General features: G+C 27.5%; 1 protein-coding gene across 1 annotated transcript in view; it reads right to left on the reverse strand.

Moving 5' to 3' along the window:
* Positions 1–11,789, reverse strand: part of LOC123296091 (meteorin-like protein) — an 88,798-nt gene extending 77,009 nt beyond the window's left edge. The window contains exon 1 of the mRNA XM_044877552.1: positions 11,551–11,789. Within this exon, the coding sequence (XP_044733487.1) occupies positions 11,551–11,789 (239 nt within the window). The remainder of the gene's footprint in view (positions 1–11,550) is intronic.
* Between the last annotated feature and the right edge of the window lie 2,233 nt (positions 11,790–14,022).

Consider the following 14,022-nt stretch of genomic DNA (forward strand, 5'->3'; position numbering starts at 1 on the left):
CTTGTCTGTCTTAGTTTGTGTGCCTTGTTTATTAGCAATAATGTAGGTAAGAATAAGACAGATAAATAAATAATAGATCATTGATGTCTTATCCTACCATCATAATATTTTTCTAGCAGAAGATTTTTTTTCAAAAATACAAGAATCAAATCAATTTTTAAAGTGATAAATGTTATTGACTGCGTTTTATTGTAAGAATGAATAATCCTGTTGGAAAACATTCATCTACAATGACAAATATTGGACGATTCGATTATTCGACAAATTCATAGTGATATGTTCGGTTATTAATGGTTACATGATGCCATCAAGCTTTGATGTCATCTAATTCAATGTATATTTGAAGGACATGAAGAATACTATTACATTTCAAACCAGCGCTCTAATCAATAGGGTCTTGATTTAAATTTGAAAAATTGTTTTATACGCCACCTAAATATCTGATTTACACCTGGAAAAAAAAGAAAATTCAAATTCATGGTGTCTTGAATGACGTCACGACTTGCCGAACAATCATTTTTGTGTATGAAGTTGTAAGTAAACAAACATTTTTTTGTATGACAATAAATAAAGTAACCTGCTTCGTTCTATTAAAATGTACACAAGATTAATATTGTTTTAAGATTAACGCTTGTTACATTCTAAAATCGAGTTTGAAAATAGGCTTCGAACTCAAACTATGCTGGAAAATACTCTGTGTCACAAAAAATGTACGTGTTTACCATTCTAAGTGATATAATTATAACATTATATGTGAATTACATGTACTGTAATAGTAATATCACTTAGAATGATTCAACTTTTGCGTTTATTTTGATTTAGAGTGTATAGGCTGCGTCCAAAATCTACAAGTATGGCACCCTTTTTACATTTACTTAGTGTTGATTTTGTGACGCAGAGTGTACATTGAAAAATATATTTAAAAACGTTCGAAATTCAATTTTCTTAGCTCTTTAAGCACTGAATTTTAAAATATTGAGAAAATAGAACATGCTGAAAAGCTCAATATGTTTGTTAAAAATTTTATTTCTTTAAAATAATATCCAAAAGATATTAATTAGACAAAAGAAATGACTTTATTTTGATGACGCATATAGCAATAATCTAAATCAATATTTCAAGGTTCATTGGAAATTAGCCACGATTGATTTGTGTGCAATGGAAAATTTTAACTTTATATGAACAATAAAAATTATGATCAATTGTATATTAAAAATTAATAATTTGAAATTTGTTCCACTTTATATATATATCATATAAAACTCGATAAACTCATCAATTATTATTAGGGTCGTATACTGATCGTAGTTAATTATAATTTTAAACTATAAATATATACTCAAGTGGAACAATAATAGCAATTTGACACAAATATTATATCTATTGTAAAAACCTTGGCCAAAAGTGCACTGAACCACAAAGCTTTTAAAATAATATAATTATTGTACTTTAAAAAAGTTTTTAGATAGGGGGAAACAAAACTTTTTAATTCTTATTAATACTACTTCCACACATAACACACTGCGTTCTCCGTAAGTGAACTATCATACAAAACATTTCCCACGCATTAAAGTCACAATACCGTACGTACGACGTACGATTCTCTATCTAATACATGTGTAGTGTGCGTATTTCACACACATGCTTTTTACGCGTGTGTAATAAATAAATAAAGATACAAATATATTCGTAACCTAATAAATGTGATCTATTATCTTTGTTTATTAATGCAAATTTGTTTTTAAATAAATATAATTTGTAATTTTTTTTTATATATATATATTTGTCTCACTCTGTTATTTATGTTTTTTTAAATGTATACCAAAGGTGTTATTGTAAAATTTTGTGTTATATTTTTCATGTTAATTTTTATAAATAAAGAGGGAGAATTTTAATTGTATATTGTTATCTTATTTTTTAGTTTATTATTTTGAAATGTTTTGTTTACATGAAAATTTTAAATCAAAACAAACTTTGTTTTGATTTAAAAGGATTTTGTTTGGGAACTATTGTGAATTTTATTTAGTAAACAAAAACAAATTTTTTATATTTATTTTTTAATAGTGTTTTTTGGTAAATAAGTATTGTTTACTAGAAAGCAAGACGAATCATGTTACAAGCATTTTAATAAGTACACGGTAAGACATTTTTTGTAGATATCATTGTGTCACTATCGGTGTGAACGCCATACTGAGTTGACCATTGAGGGAATAGTAGCATTGGCAAAAGTTATGGCGGACGAGTCAATGCAGTATGGGCGTCAGGAACATACTGGAATATGGAACATACATAAATCCCTTCGATTATATATCCTCTATATCCATTTTTCGAACACTTTTCGATCAAATAGAACTGCAAATCGAGAAAATGCGAGGACTTGCCTAATATGATCAACATTATTGATGCATTATAGAGTAAAAGTCGTATATGTATATATTTCTATTTTATTTTAATATACTCCTCAGACTGATATCAATATTAATTCAATAATATTGGTCATCTGACGTAAATCCGTAGGGATAAATAAAAATCCGTTCGGACGAAATGGAGTACCTTTGAAAAAAAATTTGATGCTACACCTTATCGCTTGAATAACAAAAACCAACAATTTATTCAAGTCTTACATAATTTGAATAAATTAATTTTTATTAAAAAAAATTGAAATGTAATTGTTTAATAATTATGTAATCACAACTTATGAATTTTAATGAGTTGTATGACTAACTTAATTAGATATACTTAAGGATACACTTAATTAATTATAATTTATGAATTAGATATAAGGGAAATTAAAATAGTTTTAACTATAAGACAAAAAAAAAAGGGTTCGAGAAAAATAAAAATATGAGAACTTAACTTCATTAAATCGCTCATTTTAAATCCTAAACAGCTCCTACCCACAGAACCATGAAACATTCCTCGTATGGTCTAAATTTTTTAGCTTAAGATTTATGAGTTGAGTTTCGTAAGACCCTGAGTGGTATTTTCTGTAATGATTGATTTATATGAAAGATCTTATATTTTAAATAACGAAATCTGTCGGGAAATGCGCTTATAGTTTCACTAAATTATGGAAGTTTATACATAAGCGAGGTTTTACTGTAGTTTACCTATTGGGAAGATCACAATGACGTCAAGCATCATTCAATATGGCAGTTATAAGCAGACTTAAATATTTAAAAAGAAGCAGTGGTTTATGGATTGACTAGACCAAAAAAAAAGCGGGCTCATTTTTATGATTTGTTATTATAAGCAATGTTATTGTAAATTACCTTGATTTCTTAATATCAATCTATTTATTCAACGCCTACTGAAATTTATTATCGATGTTCTATTTTAAGACATCGATTTTTACATGAAAAAATAACTTTTCCAACATCAAAAATTCAAAAAATACTTATGAAGTATAAAATATCCTTATGTTAAATGTCCAAACGTTCTATAAGTTCTAAAAACGAACCTATCAATCTCAATTTTCAAAAATTGTGTACAATCAAAATTTATTCAAATGATCACTTAAAAAAATATTTATTGTTTTTTTACCTACAGGTGATTTTGATTTTGGTAAAGACAATAAAAAAAAATACAAAAACGAACCCTTTCTATCTCCAATTGATATAAAATATGAGGCAACCGATATTAGTATCCTAATAAATAATAAAATATTCAAGAAAATAAACTATAAAAAATCAGTATATTTTAAAATAAAATTGATAAGTACCCACTACCCAGTCAGTATGTGTGGGGTCCTACTCATTACCAAACATAAAATTGTTGATTTTTATTATAAACCACAACGGAACGCAAGTCAAAACATTATAACGACGAATTATTAATACGTTGCTTGATTTTTTATTTATAATATTTTATAATATTAAAAGGTATACCATAAGAGAATCGATTGCAGAAAAAAAAACAAAACAAAACAAAACAAAATGCAGCAAAGCAAGTGGTGTTCACAGTTGCTACACGTTTTTCTGTTATCTTTATGTCAATTTACCGTCATCATTACATTCAAGTGAAATAATGTTATATGTAAATTAAATAAACAAATAAAGATGGAAATTTTTGTATTTTAATTTTTACCTCTGTGCACAAAAAAAAAATTTATTAAGACAATCTTCTAAGAAAGTACGAAATTTGGGCTATTTTTAATAGGTAAGTGGCGATTTTAATAATCCATTTCCGTAAAACTACCCATGTTACGAGACTCGAACAACTTTGATTGAAGATCTAGGAAGAATTGGAATAATGAAATGTAAGTAGATCTGAGAATAGTGGCTGGGGAGAAGACTGAAAATCTCGGTGGTCTACAAATGAGTTGTGAAAAACACCAAAGTTTGTAGTCTCAAATCACTTAAGTGTGTAAAAAGGGTGACTACAAATGTTAATGAAATGGATATCGACATTTTTACAAACTTAAGCGTGTTGAAACTTTTGCCAACACAGATTTGCAAAGAAAGGAAAGTATAAAATTAAGCTTATCTTTTAACAAGTATCTTACGAGACTCGAACAAGAAAAAACAACTTTGAATGAAGTTCTAGAAAGAAACAGTAATGTAAGAAGATCTAAGAATGGTGCCTAGCGAAAACAATGAAATCTCGGTGTTGCTATGACAACACTGTGCTATGAAAAACACCAAAATATTGAAATTTCAAACCACTGATGACGTGACTAAAAAGGTTATCGAATTGGATGCCGACATTTTTACATACTCAAGCGTGTTGAAACTTTTGTGCATAACCAACACAGTTAAGTGTGTTAAACTAGACCTCTTAAGTGTCTTAAACCTCGAAATCTGCAATGAAAGCAGCTCAGAAATAGTAGCTATTTTGGGACTGTAGTGCCACGGTTTTCGTTTCCGTGTAAAAAACTTAATTGCATAGTATTCTCCTTTCACGTGTTCGCACTAAAACTGAATATCTCACAAATGAATGAAAATAGTTTGGTTAGGCGAATATGAATAAAATGGGAACTTTTATTCCGTTTGAAACATTTTTCGCGCTTTTTGATTTTTCAACGGATACTGATATACGAGAATTTTTAATAACACTAATAAAATTCCACTACATAAATCCAAAAGACAAAATCTCGTTATGTAAGCTCTGAGTTTGTTTTTGCAAAAATATTTATATTTCTATAAATAACAATAACAATCACTTTTTAAATGAATATATTTTGCCGATTCTCTATTTTTAAGGAAGTAAAAACTTCGCTGAACCTTTATTAAGTGAAAAAGTATCTCTCCTTCTTTCGCTGATCAAGAGTTCAATTTACCTTACTTATATATACCCTGATTATTAATTACTTAGAGTTATAGATGGAGGTCGTATGAGTGTCTTTGAAATAGGATTTTTTTTGCCGTTTGTAAAAAGATATAGACAATTGATGAATAAAAATCATTTTGTGCTTAACAAATATATTATTGATTTCCGTTTATATTCAATGCATATACAATGATTTGCAGTGTCTCTAATTTGCGTTACGTAGTTGCATTTTTTTATTCACTGAAGCATGATGAAAAGATGATGGTTTTTTTTCTTATTTGTTTTTTTTTTTTTGCGTTTCTACAAAAGATACTTAAGACCGATACCTTTTAAAAATAACAAAATTATTTAAGTAAACATGTATTATATAGGTAAATAATAAATTGAATTTTTATTTCAAATAAATTTACATAATATTAAAACAAAGAATTTTATTCTTTGGGATTATTTTTTAAATTTTAGTTGACTTGTAGATTTTCGATCTTCATCCTTGATTCTAAACATAGTGAGTTAAAGATTCCGTTGTTAAATCAATCGTGCCAATTTAAGAACAAAGATATTAAAGGTTGTCCTTACTATGCGATTATAAAGTGTGGTAATTTTTGACAATGAGAAACAATGGCAGCATGGCAGCAGACATTACAAAGTTTTAAAAATGGAATGAGACTGGACAAGAAAAGTGCGCGTTTTAAGTGTTGAGAAATATGATTAAAGTTTTGCAGCTGTAGATTTTTTACTTGAGGGTTTTTTGAAGTTTAAGTTCTCTCAAAATCTGTCATTATTGTGGGTGACAGATGGAAAAATTGTCTTTTTAGTCGACAATTGAAACTTCTTAAGTTCCTTTATCCGCGCTAGAAGCGATAATAAAAAAGGGTGAAAGGGTGCTTTGTTAAATGATACAATGATACAATACATACTTAAAACTTCGTGAGTCGCTTCCTTTTGGCTTGTCTACCAAACTTCTCTCTACGACTTTCATCGAAAGTTCTGCATTTTTACATGAGCACGATAGCTGTTTACTTAAGGTTTGGGTCTGACAACTCGCGGCATGGAATTTTTCGATCGCTATGACCAGTCGATAACACTAATAATTATTAACTGCTTTTTCAGACCGAATATGACGTTATCATGCTCCTTTGAAAACGGAGAACTTTCGAAAAAAAAGACGCAGAGAAAAGTTTGGTCAACTCGCCAAAAAGAAGCCACTCACGAAGTTTCAAGTATGTATTAATCATTTATTTAACAAAGCACCCTTTCGGTCCCACGATCCATTATATTAGAAAATTTAGTGACAGAAACTGTAAATATGTATGAGAAACATCTATAAACACATTACTATTACTTTTTAAAATTGATCACCTAAATAAGAAATATATTTTTCTTAAACTAATTATGATAGATTTGTTTTTTTCTTCAAATTTTAATTAAATAATAACGTTTTAAATAGTTTCAAATGTACATAAGCGAACAGAATATCGTTCATATAAGAATATTGTTCAATGTTCACACACTAATACACAATATTTTTATCAATAATAATTCATAATTAATTAAATAATTGGCTATATCATATAAATTTGAGTGCGTAGGCATTTTAATTTATGACTTAATGTAATCTCTATATATTATAAATGCGAAAGTAAGCATGTTTGTTTGTTTGTTTGTTTGTTACGCTTTCACGTTTAAACCAGCAAATGGTTTTTAATGAAACTGTACAGCAATATAGCTGATATATCAGAATAACACATGAGATATAATTTATAAAGATATATTAATAAAAAAAAAAAAAAATTTAATTTGACATTACCATAAATTACAGATTTCTGTAAAAATAGGCAATATAAAATATTTCACGACCATCTTTTCTCATATACTAAATGAATAATTACGACTATTATACATTTAAAAAAATAGAAAACCATATATATATTTTATCTGTGTAAAACAATCCTTACTATTATTTCGAGTGTTATAGAAAGGGGATAAGCGAGAGCAATCTTTAAATCTTTACTTTTAAATCCAGCGAAGCGGGTGGGTATCACTCTAGTACAATATAATATGTAATACATAATACATTTATTCATTTCATTTTTAGTAACAAACAGCATCAATCAAAACTCAAATTTCATATAATATAATTAGGTATTATATTTTTTTGAATTTATGATTATTTGAATTTGTATATATTCGTAATTCAATAATCCAGAAATAAAAATATACAAAAATTGTGTAATTTGATAAATAAATATATACAATTCTTTTATTTTTTTATGACTGTAATTGGAATTAAAAAATATCTTTTGTTATGAAAGTTAAGTCAATGAATGTTTGTATGAATTTTTTATTTTCTTAATTGAATTATGAAACTTGAACTTCTTTGTATGATACTAGCAATTAACTTTAGAAGTTGGTCTGAAGGAGACTTGAAATTTGAAGTTTAGAATTGGGTAGATGACTGATATTAAATTTATCACATAAAGCGGTCGGACACGAAGCGAACGCCAAAATAGGCCAGTGCCAAACTATTAAAAAAACTATTCTAATAAATCGCCTTACATGCCTAAAGAAGTTTTCACTTCAAAATTTGATCATAATCCCAATAGCCTTTTTAGATAAAGTACAATATACTTCAAAAGTTCAAATAAAGTATAACTAACTTGCATTATCATTAATTGAACACATAGCTTCCAAAACATTCGGATAAACAGATTGCATTAATTCAGTTAACTTAAAAATATAATTAAAACCCAAAATTTGAAAGCCAAATATAATTAATCATTCATTTCGTACCAAAAAAAGGTACCCTAAATATTTATATTATGAATTTAAAATCTACACATGTATACAAACATATTACCGGGTGGCCCGTGACTCGATGAACATATTCTTAAGAGCGTATTCGTTGGACAATCATGTCCTAAAGATCAAGAGGAGTAAACTTAATATTAAATTAAGTTGGTGGCCATGTAATTGTTTTGAAAAATTGTTTCTATGGTAACATTTGATTGTTTATATTTTGTTGTAATTTTAAGATTAAGTTAATGGCTACGTTTACAAGTCAAGAATATACCGATATTCACTTTATTTACGGAAATTGTGACGGAAATAGAAGAGCGGACTTTTGAAGTACTTTTTCAAAAATAGAAGAATACCCTACTCTTTAACTATTGAGTTTTGGACAAAAGTATGTAAGACACATTCGACTTAAAATTGTCCAAAGAATACGCTCTTAAACTATGTCCATCGAATCGTGGGGCACCCGGTATATAAAAACCAAAGAAGTCTATACGATTTAAAAACTTTAAAAGACTATAAGCATTCATTAACTCTCCAGTTTGAAGTTTAAGAGTATATGAACATAAAAAAAATGGTCTGACACATGTAATGACACGTTGCATCTTTTAATATTATATGCACTTATCTAGATCCTTCAACCCCAAAAAATAACAATCTTTTTTTTATTTTGGAGAATATGGCTTTAGGGTAAACACTTGTGTGTTTTCTTTATTAACTTTTTGTTTTTAAAACTTAAAATATATTATAAACAAAAATTTATTTTTAGTTTTTATATGCATATAATTAAAAATTCAAAAAAGTATGACTTATGATTTTAATAATTGATAAACAATTTGTTTGGGTTAAAGAATATACTCATATTGTTTAAGTTTACCGAATAAATCACCCAAACATATTTTATCAAAGATCTGTGTAAGACAACTTAATTTTATCTACTTTAATACAAAAAAACAAAATTAGAAATGTATTGAGAAACTTTTCAAATTTTGAAAATAAAAATTATTCTAGAAATTGTTTTGAAGCTTCTTGGATTTTGAACTGAACTTAGTCTTATTACTTTTTGTTTTTGTTTACTTTTAATCATGCATACGATATTTATTTACATCATGGTCTCTTCGATTATAATTAATGTTTTTAATATGATGCATACAGTGTAAACTAAATATTGACAAATATCTTGTCTAGTATTATATATAATTATGAACTAGGTCTATTTTTGCTGTTATGGATTCCTTTCTTGCCTTTTTAGAAGTCTTTAGAGCGTCCTTCTGTCGGTTTAAGAAGAGATTCCTTGCACAAAAATAAGAAAAAGTCAAATGTGAACATTATCTAGTTAGCATGTACGCTTACAAACTGGGAGAGGTACGCCCAAGAATTTTTGAGTAATGTGACGTACTGCCGTGACGTCACGCCGAAACTGGTCAAAACAGATTCAGGGATATTTAAAATGGATATTGTCGTTGAAAACATGAAATTTTTTCGCAATTGCAACACTTCCATTTCTTTATACAAGGAAATCATTCATGGGTGTTCTAAGGAGGTGGATCAGGGCAGCTACTTCCTCCCTTCGGACTAAAAGTTAAAAACACCCATGGTATCGCCCAAGACAATTTATTTTCGGAGATTAAAATCGATGTCAAGATATACAATGAATAGTTTTAGGAGCATTGCTTTTGAATCCTTGGGTTGAAAGGGTAACTACTAGCAACTTTTAAGAGTAATGCGTAGGAGAAGGTGGGAATAGTCACCGATTTAATAGAATTAAAATCACGCAAAGCAATTATAAGTTTTTACCAGAAATTGAATTTAAATATTGTATTTTATATAATACACAAATTAAATCCTGGTAGACAAATTAAAATGTCAAATACCTATTCTCCCAGAAATACAAAATATATTTTTACATCAATATATTGCATAAGATTTAAATGCCTATCACGTATTTGTAAGGATAATTTTTAAAAATTAGGGGAAAAAAATATCAAATAATGCTACCTGCTACGTTCTAAGACATTATATTAATAGTGCAGTCAAATATCTCCGTTAGAATGTGTATTATATTCACATATTCACACACACAAAAATAAACCTTATAGTTTACCTAATAAAAATTTCACTTGTAAGATATCTTTTTACACACAGAATATTTATTATTTATATAAACACAAAAACACATGGGGCGGAATCTTATAAAAGGGAATTCTTAAAAATCAGGAAGATGTGAAACCTTCCAAAATGTGTGTATATAAGTATTAGGTATATATATGTGTTACAGATTTTTAAATAAGATATTTTATGTAACTATAATGTAAGATGATAAAAATCTGAGATTTATATATCGCGCCAAAATACATGGGAATTATATAATTTTTAAATTTGTCTCTCGAGAAAACTACCTGTTAATGGTGTGGAATTAAGTAAGGTGTATATTTTGACGTTGACACAAAAATTAGTAATTTTTTTAAGGATTTTCGAAAATTTATAGCTTTACATGAAAAGTTTGTCAAGTAAACAATATAAAATATTATTAAATATCAAACCCAAATACGAAATGTTCATGTATTTTTTTAATATTTTTAATTCATTGTTTACACCGTTATAACATAGTAAAAAAATATAAACACTGCTTAAAAATGCTGTATTTTAGTATAAAAAATATTTAAAATACATTATAATTTTGAGATATTTAAACGCAGTTTTTTAGCGCTCTCTGTTGATGACGAAAAAGTACGTGATCTGTCAATTGACGACAGTACAATGTATAATTTACACATTAAAAAAATGAATTTACAACACAGAATTTACACTCGTTATTATTATGTTTTTTAATAAAAATCCGTAGAATAGTATAATTTAATGAAATACCATAAAAAATGTAAGTAATTATAATATCATACAGTATGTCAACAAATTTGACAAGCACGTACTATTTATAATTAAATTTGTTAATCATTAAATTTGGTTGATTAAACGTCAAAATGATTATACAATCTGTCAACAGTGTCTTCCTCGCAACCTAAACTTTTCATAACGATATTAATCAACCTAAACGAGCAATGTCAATATTTCAGTGACTATGCTCTAAAAAAAAGAAGAGTTGCGAAATGGGTGCCGAAAAAGTCGAGACGTCACTTAATAAAGAACATGGCTAACACTAAAATAGGTGAAATGTCATTGGAAAAATTTTTTTTCGATTGTCCAGGCTCAATAAAAGAATACTTAAAAAAGAAATTGCTAATTTCTTAAGAAACAAATATTTAGAGCTGTAAAGGCAAAGAGAATTTAGTTTTAGACCATTTAAATTTCAAAAGATTTCGTGGATGATTTTGTAAGAACAATGTTTTTAACAATTTACGAAAATTCTGTAGAACTGAAAGCTCTTAAGACTAATCGATGAGTACGTTTAAGTTAGCAAATCAACATCACGATCGAATAACCTGAAATACTCAATTAAACAAATTAAATTTAATAAAAAGATTTTCTTACCTTCCAGACCAATCACAGCTATCACCCATAATAATTGATGCAACAGAATATTTACAAAGATTTAACAACACTAAAGTATAAATAATATACATAACTAAATTATTATTATTATTACTATTAAAACAATTTCTATAACACATTGTTGCTGATGTAGTGGTACGTTTTTGTAACCACAAATGTTTAACAAATAATCTTTCCCAACTTTTCACTTCTGGATAAATGTATTTTGTAAAATTCATTATTTAATTATAAAACTTGTAAAAAAACAACCAAACTTAGATTTAATTAACTTAAACCATGATTAAAAAATCCAAGTGAGTAGAATTAAGTTGTAGAAAAAAAACGCACATTTAATCACACAAAAGTACACATAATCCAAAAAAAAAACAATTGTCACTAAAAAAATACACGAATCAAAATTTGTTCTTGATTTAAAAAACAAACAACACTGTAACAATTAAGATTTTAATCCAACAAGTTGTTAAAAAAACATAACTCTTTAACATCAACAGTTTGCCACAACTTGTTACAATATACTACTAACGCGCGTTAACTTGTTGTTAACAGTGTGCGCCTACAATTTGAAATCTCCCCCACTCTGAAAAATTTTAGTTACAAAACAACTAATAAAAAGAGAGAAACTTATCAATTATACAAACTGAATACCGTTTCTGTTTTTGTTTAATATTTCAATACTTGTTAAATTGTGTTGTATTGTTGCATTGGACCTTGTTTGTCACATTGAATTTGGTTGTTTGTTTTCCTATTGTTGTCTTTGTTTACGATTGTCTGCTGTCAAGTTTTTCTAAGAGATAATCTTTTTAGTGAGGTGTGTGTGTAGGAGAATACCTTTACCAAAACAATAATATTGGCTTATCGAACAACTTCCAAAGATATATTATTTTACAAATTATAGTGTTTTGTAATTGTCTGTTAATCGCTTTTTTTTATTATGTTATCTGCATTTTTAGAAAGAATTCTGGGTTTTAGTTTTTTTTTTGGTTTTTTGTTTACGTATTTTAAATATTTTTTAATAAAGTTTTGCAATCGTTTATTATCTCGTGTCTTGAGAAAATATTTTGTTAGCATGTCGAATATTGATGTGAAATTGGAATAAAATATTCGAATATTTCATGCAAATTATCAATAATTTAGAAATTTGTTCCTTTTTCAGTTTGGCCCTGACTTTAGTTTAAACATTAAAATGAGCTTATTTTTCTTGGAATTCCTACTAATTTTAATATTCCTGCTATTTCTAATAGTGACTACAAATTTAAAAAAATTTGTACTAAAAAACTGCTATTAAATTACAAAAATGTACACTTTTATGAGCATTTTCTTTTATGAGATATCTATTGAAATTAAATTTCTACGAAATGTTGCACTTCTCATGTGACTTTAGCCGTGATCTCAGAGACTGCAGGTCCAATGATCAAATGAACCAAATTTTTGCATTTTTTGTTCCAAAATTACTTTAAAACATGATTTTATTCAAATCGAGGATAAAACAATTACCCTGTTTTTTGGAAATTTTTTTAAGGGATACCTTTTGTAAAAATTTATAAAATCACAAAAAAAGATAGTCAGTCATGGGAACTGTAGATGAAAATGAAAACATAAAACTTTAGAATAACTGGCCTTTGGTCTGGCTGAAAGAAAAGGTATTGGATCTCGCTGCACCTTTTATATAGTTCTAATAAATAGATAAATGTGGAGGAAGCGCAAATAAATACATTTGAATAGTAAGATGTAATGTTATATATTATTTATATGCGCTTCAACCATTTATTTCATTTTATTTAATTTTGTGTTGTGGAACCCTTTAAAACATTTTGTACCGGACCGAATTGTGAATCTAAACCATTCCCGCATCCACTTGTTAAAGATTTTCTCGCTTTCTTCCCAAAATTGCAAAAAATCAGTACTAATAGTGCAATTTTGGAAAGAAATCGAAAAAATCTTAAACAAAGGAGGTATTGCGTTCTAGCTTTGAGGTATCCAACTGGATTTTTTGTATTATTGTATAATGGGCTGCAAGTCATATGCTTATTACTAAAAAATTTTGACTTTCTTACTTTTTGGGGCGGTAAATTTCTCCAATCGTCATTATCTGAATCTGTGCGTGAATTAATAGACTAAAATATAAAAGAAAACTATTCGCCAATTATAATTCGGCGAAATAAGTTAGCCCAAAAATAATCAAAAGTTACTTTCCTATTCTCTACGATGGCTAATTATAAACCCTTCAGTGGGTATTTTCAGTTTAAATTGCAGTGTTTGTTTTTATAGCAAGTAAATATATTCTTGACAATAATTAATAGCTACCATGTTAAGAACATATTTTGTTGCAACTAGTACTTTTTTTACTGTTCAATAAAATTTCACCGTGTATTTTATTTAATTTTACGCTCGCATTAATATTTATTTGATAATGATTTATGGAATTATATATTGTAATAAAGAATCTTCAGA

This window comes from Chrysoperla carnea, chromosome 3, assembly GCF_905475395.1.
Source record: "Chrysoperla carnea chromosome 3, inChrCarn1.1, whole genome shotgun sequence".
Classification (NCBI taxonomy): domain Eukaryota; kingdom Metazoa; phylum Arthropoda; class Insecta; order Neuroptera; family Chrysopidae; genus Chrysoperla; species Chrysoperla carnea.